The following is a 13,211-nucleotide window of genomic DNA, read 5'->3' as shown; positions in this document are numbered from 1 at the left end:
AGAAAGGTAATGAATGTCTCACAGTGGTGGGTTATACTTTACAGAAGTGAAAGAGTTAAGCAAGCACAAATCCTGAATGACCCACAAAATGTGGTCTGCCACTGATGTTGGAAACATACTGATCTTGATGTTATACCCCTCAGAACATATACACAAAAAGCACTTTGTGGATTCTCACGTGTGTGTGTGTGTGTGTGTAACGTCTCCACAAAGTCTCCATTATGGAAAGTCTCGATAAATATCCTCACTTGTGAAATATGACAACCGACTAGTGAGGACGTTTGACTGGTCCTTAGGTCACTCTAGTTACAAAGGCTTATATTGGCCCAAACAAGTGATTATTTAAATATCTGAATGAAATCTCAATATAAATGTTTCTGTGATGTTTAGGTTTAGGGGTAGGTGTTGGGTCTTTTGGTCCCCATGAGGAAAACCGCTTATAAATCATACTAAGTGTTGATTTATTTTTTCGAAAATCTAAAAATGTTTTTTTTTTGAAAATATAAAAATGTTTTTTTTGAAAATATAAAAATGTTTTCTGATCGGTGGGTTTAGGGATAACTAGAATATGCGGTTTGTACAGAATAAAAATAATGGAAAATCCGCATAAAACACGAAAATCCAACTTGTGTGCGTGTTTATTTTTATTTTTTACAGTGTGTGTGTTGGTGTTAAATGAATGTCGTCTGCCCTCTTGTGGTCTTTTGCGGTCTTCAGTCCAGGGTCCTGTCCAGTCAAGTTCAGTCCTTCAGTTCAGGCTTATTATCGTTAACTAAAACCAAAAACATTTCCGTTACTTGAAATAAAATAAACGTTAACAGAAATTTAAATAAAACATAAAACTGTAAATAATACAGGCCTATGTTTATCAGCTAGTTGCCGATGCAACACTTCTCATTTTCATTTAGGCTAGTTAACGTAAAGTAGGCCTACTTTAGGCCTATGTGGGTGTTACCCACATAGGAATATAATCATAAAATGAAAATCAATACATCTATATAGACATTTAAAAACAAAAACTAATACAAATTACAACAACACTCAATATTAGCTAGTAGCTACGTACACTTTAAAACTCTCTAAATTGCTTATATGATGTTATGTTTTTACTTTAATTGAAAGCATTCAGTTTATCAGTTTCTTTAAGGATTTAAATGTTCAAACCATTTTTAAATGGCACAAAACTCGAGTATCTTTAACAAGTCTTCAGTGAAACTATGATTTTAAATGTGTCTTTCACACACCTGGTAAAACACTGACCCCTGGAGGTGGCGCTGCAAGTCTTAGATGTCTTCATATTTTAGCAGTATTATGTGCAGGTCATAAATTAATTTATTGCATAAGAATATAGCAATAAATAAAATCTGAATTTGAAATCAAGTTGTACTATTCAGATCAAAGACTTTGCAAAGCATGATCTTCATTTGCAAGAAAAAGATGACTTTTCTCCACAACAATACGCAACTTTTTGAAGCGTCAAAGTGTCAGTTGCGTTGCTGCCAATGGAGGGACAGAAAGCTCTCAGATTTCATCAAAAAGATCTTCATTTTTGTTCCAAAGATTCCAAAGATTAACGAAAGTCTTACAGGTTTGGAACGCCAAACGCATTAATGACAGAATTTGTATTTTTGGGTGAACTATCCCTTATTACTAACTAGGCCTATACCCATCTAATCAGAGTTAACTTGTAAACTGACAAAGTACATACACCAAATAATTCAAGTCTTATGAATAAGAGAAATAAAAGGACAGGGGAAATAAATTATTTTTTGTTGTTGTTGCATTAAAATAGAAACAAATACAAGATACAATCAAACATGATGAGACTAATCATTGCCATGAGTTTTTATTTGTGACTAAACAGTACTTTCAGGTGTGTGTGTGTGTGTGTGTGTGTGTGTGTGTGTGTGTGTGTGTGTGTGTGTGTGTGTGTGTATGCCGGGGCACAGAATACAAGAGAACAATACTTTTCTCACATGATCAACTCAAGTGGTTGAATGTCTGGATATTCTCAGAGTTATTGTTGTTAGATGTAGTTTATGTGTACTATGCCAAGTTTACTTGGATATCCAGGCCTGAGCATATCTAACAATAAAGTCCATTGCTCTTTGGACTGTTTATCATTTAGATTATTTTGTAAAATAGACTTGAATATGAAATGTGGGAGGCTTTAGGCTCTTGTCAGTTCACACACAAGTTTATTTCATTGCACAGAAAGGTTAAGACCCACATAGGAATATAATCAAATTCATTAAAGGGGAGAGACAACTGATCGATTCATAAAGATCCACAGTATACAAACAGCTCCAAGACAGGAATTAAAACAACAGTTTTCTCATTTTAGTAAAAAATAAAAATAGTATTGCATTCACAAAATCTCTATCTGCATCATCTTCCAATCCAAAACACGTCATTAAGTAAATTAAAACAAAGAGCACATGCACAAGGTGTGGGGTTTGAGAACAGGTCATCATCATAATTTTTTTGGGGGGTAATAAAATGTCAGAATCTTTGTCTTTAGCATAGCTATGCATTCTCAATACAAATAATGGAATCATATTTTCACACTTTTGGCAGAAGGTGGGGGAGAGTGGGGGCAGTTGCAACATATTTCTCCAATCAGGAATGAGCATATATTTATTTATATTGATTTTACACATGATATTGATTTTACACATGCTCAGTTAGCCCCTCAACCCTGGAAGAAAGCAGCCACATCTGACCGTTTCTGTTTTCAGAATGCCAAGAGAGCACACATGATGGGTGTCCCTCAGTTCTGATGTTTGCAGCAAACACAGTGAAGCATAAAGGCAGGACATTGAGGCAAAAGACTTTGCCATTTAACCGGGCAAGAATATATAAGAATATATATCTAAGAATATATTCCAACATTCACTTAAACAAGCAGTACTGTAAGCTTTCACAGATGTTCACAGAAGTATTGTTACATTTCAGTGTTGAGTTTGATTTAAAAAAAGATTTTGTATTGAGTATATAATTTACCAAAACCTGGTTGTCATTTGAAAATGACCCCCCTTTTTACTAGTCGTTGTCTTTATACAGTTAATTTAACTTAGTGAAGACCCTGTCTGTGCACAACTAAAATAAATAAATTTAAAAACGTTGAAGAATGATTTTATTACATTTTAATGAATGTTAAAACTGCCCCTGTGGACTTGCATCCGCCCCCTTTTGGGGTTCAAATTTTGGCTTTCCAAAACAAACAGTCTCCGAGACACTCAAGGAAATGCAAAACATTTTGCCACCGTCACCACTCTCCCCATTATAACAAAATTACAGCTTGATTGGATGAGGTATAGTAAAAGTCCCAAACTATTAGGCTAGGCTACATGTGGTGGAAATCAAATGGACACAACTGAGGGAGTCTCTTTGAAACACTCCTTAATTATTATTTTTAATTTTTTTGTAAAATAGCCTAAATATTGCAAATTTGAACGTTTCGCTCTTTGTTCAGATCATCATAGTTTTAAATGTAATATTTAATTATTCCAATTAATTATAAAATTTTCAAAGTAGCCTAAGAAAGTATTGGACGCGGCTAGAGCACTAAAATATTCATTAAAGACATTCAAATGAATGCATGGCAAAAACGTTTCTTACGATCTTTATATATAACAAAAATAGAGTTGAAATCTGTCACAAACCCAGGGACGCATAAAAAGCAGAAAGAAAAATCAAATCACCCTTCTGTGTTCAGTTGGGTTTTTTGGCAACCTCCGTAGGAAGTCCATCCTCGTTCAAGAAGAAAACTGAGGCAGTGCGGAAGTGAGACAACTAGTTGGCTACACAAAGGACGCGTGAACGGCATAAACAGAGCACATTAAAACAACCGCCCGATCAAACAAACAGGTAGGCCTATTTTACCCTTAAACGTTTCTCAATACTGTTATCACACATAATCGGTTGCATTACATTATATATCCTGCTGTTTGTTTATATCGATCGTTTTGTGTTGATTAATTATTTTAGCTTAGACTTTGACTATTTTACTTTCGCTTTTCTCAACAGCAGCTGTCGATGTGTCGTTACTTTGTTTCCTTTACAATATCACATATGTTTACCTTTGCTGATTTCTTTACGCACAGGCTACACCGCTAAACTGTATTATATACTTCTCGTTTTCAGATTTAACTACAGTATATACAGTATGGCCACTACAGACACGGTGTACAACACCACCACAACAGAGCAGCAGTCCAAAACCAGAAAATGGTTAATCGTCCCGTCAGAGAATCTGGAGAAAATTCGTTTTGCTATCAAAGTGATTGAAGTGGTAAGCAACACGTTATTTATATATGTAGGCTACCAGTCAAACGTTTGGAAACATTAAGCATTTTTAATGTTTCTGAAAGAAGTCTCTTCTGCTCACGAAGGCTTTATTTATTTGATAAAAAATACAGTAAAACAATTTAAAATAACTGCTTTCTGTTTTAAAATGTGTATAGTCATGTGATGTTAAAGCTGAATTTTCAGCATCATTACTCCAGTCTTCAGTGTCACATGATCCTTCAGAAATGATTGTAATTTGCTGCTCAAGGAACATGTATTATTATTATTATCAATGTTGAAAACAGCTGTGCTGCTTAATATATATATATATATATATATATATAATATATTATATATACATATATATATATATATATGTATATAAATTGATCAAAAGAGACAGTAAAGACATTTATATTGTTTCAAAATATCTATTTCAAATAAATGCTGTTCTGTTTACCTTTCTATTCATCAAAAAATCCAGACAAAAATGTATCACGGTTTCCACAAAAATATGGTTTTCAACATTGATGAAAATCAGAAGCATTATTAATAATTGAGCACCAATAATAATTTATATTAATTGAGCACAAAATCAAGCATTTTACTGTGATTTCTGAAGGATCATGTGACATTAAAGACTGGAGTAATGATGCTGAAAATTCTGCTTTGACATCACAGAAATAAATAGCATTTTAAATTATATTAAAACAAAAAACAGCTATTTTAAAGTGTAATAATATTACTGTTTTTATTGTATTTTTGATAAAATAAATACAGCCTTGGTGAGCTTAAGAGACTTCTTTCAAAATCATTAAAAAATCTTAATGTTTCCAAACTTTTGCAGTTTTTTAAATATATATATATATAACCCTTCAAACTAAAGTAAACAATGGGACATGGTTTGAATAAGTGGTCATAAGTGGTTAGTCTGGTGTAATGACAAACACAATTCAAGTTAGGCTGGCATTATTGGAACTCCATTGTGTAATTTTCCCTGAAAGTGTATGATAGTAAACAGCAATTCTGGCAGTACGTTAACATATGTGACCCTGGATCACAAAAACAGTCTTAAGTCACACGGGTATCTTTGTGGACACAACAATACATATGGGTCAAAAAATGGCACCCTCAGATTCCAGATTTTCAAATAGTTATATCTCGACCAAATATTGTCCTATCCTAACAAACCATACATCAATGGAAAGCTTATTTATTCCGATTTCAGGTGATGTGTAAATCTCAGTTTTGTAGTCCATGCTCACATGTAAAAGGTGTGTTTGAAATATGACTGCTGTTGTTTTAAAGTGTTAATTAGAATATTGTGGATACTGTTACATGCTAATGAAGCATTCAGCTAAATGAATCCACTGCCATGTCTCACACATCCTTGATAATGCAAATGTCCTAACTTGGCTGGGGCAACTTTGTGTCTGCATTTAATAATGCCAAGCTTATTTTCTAAACAAGTTTGGGCATTTCAGAATTGCAGTCATATGCCGCTTTGGCTGTTGATCATGGGGCTTTTTGTACAAATTTTGGGAGTTTGAGACTGTTGGCCATTGTTCAAGTTAGAGATTCCCTCCATTTCATTGGTATCTCCCATATGTGTCAAACTGGCTTGTGTAATTGATCACAGAGCAGATCATGCTGCATTCATCTTGGTTCACTCAGTCAGTGCTGGCTGTCCGAGTGGCTATTTATTAGATATTGCTTGTGCTTTGGATAGAGATGCAGTAGACTCATGTAAGGCGAGGTCTTGGTTTATTTCGAATAAAGGTTCAAGGTCATTCTTCTTTAACTACTGCAGTGTTTACGTTGCTAACCTTGCACACAAAAAGCATTAGACCGACCTTCCCTTTTTAATCCCAAATACTGGCATGGACTTGACTTGACAGATTTATGCAAAATCTTATGCTCCATATTATTGGATATGAAAATGTTTCAAACGTTTATGTAACGTAAATTTTCTGATTTGATGAGTGACCTAGAGATGGTGCAGAATCGAAAATGTTTCTTAGTCATTTTAGTTCATTCAGTTTCTGTTTTAAAGTTAAATGAAACACTTTTATTTTTGTGGTTTGTATTAGACTTTGAATGTGGTCTGAAAATTTCAGAATCCAGTCCACTGTATAGCCTACTTAATCTTTAGCTTTTAGCATTAGCCATTGAACAACCTATATCAGTTTTATAATTTTAAGTGTCACTCATTGGTTGTCACTTTATTTAAGTGTTTGAATTTGCACATCTAAAAAAAAAAAGACCAAAGGGCATTGTCTGCTTGCATGTGACGTGCTAAGTGATATCAGGTGTAAGAAATGCCTGTCTGGGTTTAAACTGTGAATGCAATTAGAGAGCAGATGCTAAATTCAATTACAGACTTTCACAGTATGTTGTGACCAGTCAAAAAGTTTTCTAAAAGCAAGAATCTTTAAGTACAGGGAAGTACACATCAGAACTCAACACGTTCAATTTAGCCAATAATTACCACATAAAGGTCAATATCTTGATGAGCAAATACTCCCACAGTCCAGTGCTTGGTCTCATGTTTCTCAGAAAATTAGATTTGATCAAGTATTTCTCCAGTGCGTATTCAGGGAAATGCTACTGGAGTTTTTTTTGTCCATGTTTGTCCCCTAGTGTTCTCGTGACACACATTGATCTAATGACACGGAACAAAAACGTAATGGCTTTGAATGTAATCCTAAACAGTTTAAATTGTAAACAATACTTTGTTACTTCTTTTGGTTTGAGTCTGTTCTTCCTTTGAGTTAAGAAACATAATATATTTTGAGATTAAGATTATTATTTTTTTATGCCCTGGTGTTTGAAATTCCTTCTAATTTTCTCTTGAAACACCTGGTACTTCCCATGTGAAGCCTCATCTAGATCAGTTGCAATGCTGAAGCTAAAGGCCCTAGTAAGGAGAGTTTCTTTCCTACCTCATCTACATTCAAACCACTTTACCAAACTAGTATCTACAAACCAAAATGTTTCTTTTAAAGGTGCAGTAAGCGATTTCTGAGAAACGAGCACACCCCCATCTTTATAGCTCCGCCCACAAATTCACAAACATGCTATGCAACACAGGGACCCCCCCATAATGAGTGGACACGCCCCTTACTGCTGATTGGCTACAAGTGTGTTTTGGTGCTGGTCTGATTTACTTTCAACAGGGCTTCTCAGAAAACGCTTACTGCATCTTTAAGTACTATATAAAGCCACTGGACCTTTGCAGCTGCTCTGTTCATGGTTATTACCTGAAGCTAAATCTAAAGCCATAAAAAATAAATGTTAAAGGTCAAAATAATGTTAAAATAATGTTTATAACAAAATAATGTCATAATAAATGACAATCAATATTAATAAATAACAAAATAATGTTCACCCAAAAATGAAAATTAATGAATGACTCACCCTCATGTTGTTCCAAATCCGTAAGACTTTCGTTCATATACAGAACACCATATTTTAAATGAAATCCGTAAGATTTCTGTACCTAGACAGATACGCAACTACCACTTTGATGCTTTAAAAATTTCATAACAAGATCGTAAAACTAATCCATAAAATTCAAGCGGCTTGGTCCAAATTGTCTAAAGAGACATGATCGCTTTATTTGCGGAACAGACTGAATTTAGGCTTTTATTCACATATTACATTGATCAGTGAACATAAACAGAAGCTCAACCGAAGCTGCTTGCCGAAGCTCAAACGTATTGCTTAACACGAGAATAAACCTCATTGGTTCTCGCACGTCTAGCAAGCATGCTTGAGCTTCCGTTTACCACAACTGATATGTGCGTTGAAAGTTTGTGAATAAATTAAATCTGTTCTTTATATAAAGCGGTTGAGTCTCTTAAAAAAAATTTGGAAGCGCTCAATTCATATGGATTAGTTTTACGATCTCTTTATGAACTGTTTGAAGAGTCAAAGTAGTAGTTGCATAGGCTGCCAATGGAGGGACAGAAAGCTCTCAGATTTCTTTAAAAATATATAATCTGAGAAACAACACGAGACCGAGTAATTAATGCCAGAATTAGCATTTTGGGGTGAACTATCCCTTTAACTACACTTGAACCTCAAATTAAACTGAAATAAAAATGAGTAAAGACAATGTACTTAATTTGAAAAACTTATAAATCATATATAACTTAAAGGTATTGCGGAGGATCTTTCCTACTTTTAGAAAAGACCCGCCCTCTCCAATTTCTATTTGCTCCCGACCGAGAGGGAACGCCTACTAGCAGTGATTTTAAATGGATTTCTCCAAATAGCATGACAAACTTTACCTGTCTAGTAGAATCTTCGCGACTGCGGCATCAGTGGGAAGCCCAACATGTGCTTTTAGCGCACGCCAGCGTGTGAACGGCCTTACGTAAACATATCACCAGAATGATTGACACTTAGGTGGACCAATAGTATACACTACCCACCCGGAAGAAGAAAATCCTCCGCTATACCTTTAATATATAAGAATATCTAATTGAAAATATTAATAAAAACTACAATAACATCTCAATGGTACGAAAATAACCAATAATAATGGTAAAAGAATTCCCAGTGGTAACACTTGATATTCTGTGTATTTTTAAACTTACGTTTTTTTTTGTCTTAAGTTAGCTTGACAGCTTTTTTACACAGGCACACCCAGTTGTGTCGAGTGAAACCAATCTACCCACAATGTATTCAGCAGAGAACTGACATCTGACCGCAAAGTTACTGTACTGTAGTGTGAAGAGATGTGATGCTTTGAAGGTTTTAGCACTTTAATGAAATAATTTTCATGTATTTTATACAGGAGCTCCTGTAGCAAAGCTTTCAGTGTTTTTACATTTAGACTTCAGACTGAAATCGGATCTATATGTTTTTATTAAACCATTTTAATTTAGCGTGCTTTGTTACATTTGAGGTAATTTCACTCATTAACGTCTAAAATAAGCCTCATGGTATTTTTGGGGGCGGTGAGCGGGCAGTGTCTTTATTCTGTTGAACAGCAATTACGGTTTATCCGACTCATTTGGATGGAGGATTTTGAACGGATTCTGTGGTAGCGAGCGATAAGGTTCTGTTTCTTAAGTGACAATAACATTTGTGTGATGTGGACTTGCCCTGTTCCTTCCTTGCAGTCATAGCTCAAAGTGTTATGAGTCAGACATGTGGGCTATTCTGGCTTTGTCGTTTTGACGTTGCTTCTGATGAAATTATAATTTGTATAAAGAGAACACTTATGATTTCCTGTTCCTCAGTACTTGTTATATACAGTTTTTTTTTTATTTTGCCCTGAATTTGTTCTCTTTTTACCAGGTGAATGTCAGGCAAACACCAACTGTTTGTGATAGGCATGTTAGAAGATTGATAAAATGGTTTATTATTATTTTCCATGCTGTTTTGTAATAGTGATTTGACAATGTATTTAGGTTCGCAAACGGTTTAAACTTCAAGCATATTAGTTTTTGGTTATTTTTAATGATTAAAATTATTTCCTTACCAAGATAGAGTTTAAGAGCAGAAATGATGTAGACATATTCATCAGAACAAACATCAGCCAGGGTTATTTTGAGGGACTTCTCATCATTATTTGAGTCACCTCATAGCTTGGCTGCGTCATTTACAGTGTCGTTTTGTGCCCGTTTCAGTTTTCTAAAGGGAAGTTGAGTGAAAAGTCTCCTGGAATTGATGCAACTGCAAATACTTGACTGGAAGATCATTTAATAGTTTTTCATGTGACTAAAACAGAATGAGTTCAGCATGATGATATCACAAGTCTTTCATGCATGTGATATTAGTGAAAAGGAAACGCAGTTAAATAAAACGTTTGCTTGGGTGTGTGTGTGCGTTTTCTCTGAGTGAGTGTCCTTGGTAATGGGGAATCCCCTACCTGTACCTGTATTTACAGCGCACCTATTTCTTTCAGTTTCAAATTGTGACTTGCATGTGTCCTAATAAAGCAGCTTCCTTCAGATTAAATACAATATTTCGTCACTGAGGAAAATCCAACACATCTTTCATATTGTCTTGTATTACAGGATAGAGGCATTGAAAGTAAATCAGCCAATACTGAAATTTGTTTTTCCCCTCAGCTTCTTTCGTTCGTGGCGTTTGTGATGGAGGAGGTCGTGTCCAACTGTTCACACTGCGGACCGCTCTACTTCTTTGAATTTGTCAGTTGCACAGCCTTCCTCTTCACACTGTTGCTCCTCATCCTCCTGGCATCACCGTTGCACCAGAGAGTCGGAATTAACAGCTGGCCTACTCTGGTAAGTCCAAAACACAAAACACAAAAACTACTAATACTATTATTATTATAATATTATTATTATTACTTGCTGATATTGATATTAATATTATTAATTATCATATTTTTGTTTTCTAAAATATTAATCGGAACATTATTGTTAACTAATAATAATAATAGTAATAATAATAATTTTGATTTATTATTATTATTTAATAATGATAATACTAATAATATCTTATCATCAACTTATTGTTAATAATATCACATTATGATTATTATTATTTAAATATTAACATAATGATAATACTAATAATATCTTAGGATATCATCAACTTATTGTTAATATCACATTATGATTATTATTATTTAAATATCAACATATTGTTAATAATAATAATTTAATATTTTTATTATTATAAGGAAATGTTATAGAAATATTAATCAGAACATTATAATTAACAACAACAATAATAATGTTGATATTTATATTATTAGTATAATGATAATAATATTAACATGGTTAATATTAATATGTTGATATTATTATTAATGATGATAACAATAATATCAACAGTGTTAATAATATCAACATATTATTAATTATGATAATATCAACACGTTATAATTATTATGTTTATAATTATATTATTATTATTATATTAATATAATACAAAATATAAACAAACATACATCTGAGTTTATAGTTTATTATATTTTACACAAAAATATTTGACCACTTCTGACCAGTCATAATCAAGTATTCTAATTTACAGTTTTTATCTAATTTAAACTTCTTTTAATTTCCCCTTAGGATTTTGGATACACAACAGCTATGGCGTTCCTGTTCCTCCTTGCCAGCGTTGTGTTTGCGTCAGACAACGGTCAGACGAGCCTGGAGCAGGGCACTGTGGTATGAAGCGGCTTCATCTGTGCTTTATTTGATATGCCAACATACTGACTGGCTAACATTTACCTGTCTTTCCTGTATTGCAGGCATTTGGCTTCATGGCCACTGTGGCCTTCTTTGCTGACTTTGGCTACTTTTTGAAAGTCCGCGGTATTCCTTGCCGAAAGGGAAACAACCCACCAGAAGACCACACATCAACACCAGAGATTGAGAAACTTAATTCTAATGGAACTGAATGAGGCTTGCTAGTGTGTTCACCAGCAAACTGCTGTTGTATTCAAAAGCTTTTTTCCCTTTTGACAAAACAAATTTTTTATACATGAGAAATGTTTTTTTACCCAAAGCAAAAAAAATTCTTAATATTTCCATTTTAGTCAGTTACTAACTGGCATGTTGGACCAGTTTTATACTGTGCCTTAGCTGTTTTTATTTTTTTACACAAGTCTTAATGTCATAGTTGAAGTAGAATCTGTTTCTCCGTTTGGGAATCGCTTCTATTATTTTGCCACTACAATTTTTACACTGAAAAAAAAAAAAGAGTCATACTTTTGTACGAGTACACAAATTAAGTTTTTGGTCCTATTGGAGTGTATCTTATGAGTTAACAAGTACAAAAAGATGCACTGTATTTCTAAAAGAAGTACTCATTCCTGATGTTTTTATAGTTATATATCCTGAAATAATATATTTTGGAAAAAAATCAGGGTTCGATCATGTTGAAATGAATGATTTATAATTACCTGTTTTATGGCACAGGACTATGGATATATAATATTGGACACGTGGCTAACAAAATCATGAAATATTATTTTCTTTTGGGACAGGTAAAATATTGCACTGTATACACAAATGTCCTTAAGTCAGTTTTACTGTTAAGATGAATGCGGTGACAGCAAGACGATGTTTTTATGGCCCTGTGATTATCATGTTTCGCTGTGCAAGGGACGTCAGGGGTGTACAGTCATAGATTTTTTTTATTGAAACAATCTGTCATTTTTGTATTGTGTGGAACTAGAAATGTTGTATATTTTTTCTTTTGTGCTTTATCTTGTTCCATGTAAGCCCAGATTGTGTTTTTGTAAGCATGTGAAGCAATGAAGTGCTTTAAATCTGATTCCAAACAGATGTCTTTATTCTGAGGTATATGCGTGAAAGGCCCAAATGTGTTTGTTTAAATGCCCGCGGAGATGAACGGACTGCAAGTTTTCCGAGACACTAATCTGCCTTACGCTTCCACCCCCTGTGCTGTACAACTGACTGCTGCTTTCTGTGTTCACTAAGCATATACGTGTATATTTTAAAACCACATATTTTGTTGATACATTGAATATAGCCAGCTTTCTTACTAAAATGTCTTAAGGTATGGATGGCTCATCTGGTTAGATTTGATTATAGCTAAGGGCTTTATGATTTTTAAAATGAAAAAGTTTGAATACCAGCATTGTTTCTACAAATGGTCACATGGAACATTTTACAGCACTGTTTTTTTTTGTAAACATCATCCTTCCATTCCAGTTAAGCAATAAATAGCTCCTGGGTCCAAATATCAGACTCCTGTTTTTATATGTGGCCTGTTCGGAAACATGCCTCTTTAGACTTCACAAACCAGGATTTTATACTGTCTTCTTGAACAACACGGTGTATGTGGTTCTTTAGTTCAGTCACGTGCAGCGGTTTCACATTGAGTTCACTGCACTCTTCATCTACACATAGATTTATGCTATCTTGAATGTTTGTAGCGGTTTTGACCTCAATCTAAATATAGACCAAATA

The 13,211-nt window shown here is 34.1% G+C and overlaps 1 protein-coding gene across 2 annotated transcripts; it reads left to right on the top strand.

The window, feature by feature from the left end:
- The first annotated feature begins 3,184 nt into the window (after positions 1 to 3,184).
- cmtm6 (CKLF-like MARVEL transmembrane domain containing 6) lies at positions 3,185 to 12,997 on the top strand. Of its 2 annotated transcripts, none has more exons than XM_079626716.1 (6): positions 3,185 to 3,314; positions 3,719 to 3,870; positions 4,147 to 4,294; positions 10,374 to 10,550; positions 11,343 to 11,441; positions 11,525 to 12,997. In XM_079626716.1, exons 3-6 carry the CDS (start codon positions 4,169 to 4,171, stop codon positions 11,675 to 11,677), a joined length of 555 nt encoding a protein of 184 aa, XP_079482842.1. In that variant the 5' UTR covers positions 3,185 to 3,314; positions 3,719 to 3,870; positions 4,147 to 4,168; the 3' UTR covers positions 11,678 to 12,997. The 2 variants fall into 2 exon arrangements, with proteins under 2 accessions (XP_079482842.1, XP_079482843.1); XM_079626717.1 differs by having other exon boundaries at positions 3,187 to 3,314; positions 3,744 to 3,870.
- Positions 12,998 to 13,211: the final 214 nt, after the last annotated feature.

This window comes from Phoxinus phoxinus (assembly GCF_949152265.1).
Source record: "Phoxinus phoxinus genome assembly, chromosome: 10".
In the NCBI taxonomy this organism is placed as follows: domain Eukaryota; kingdom Metazoa; phylum Chordata; class Actinopteri; order Cypriniformes; family Leuciscidae; genus Phoxinus; species Phoxinus phoxinus.
The sequence above is the reverse complement of the archived record's forward strand: the minus strand, read 5'-3'. Positions and strand labels throughout refer to the sequence as shown.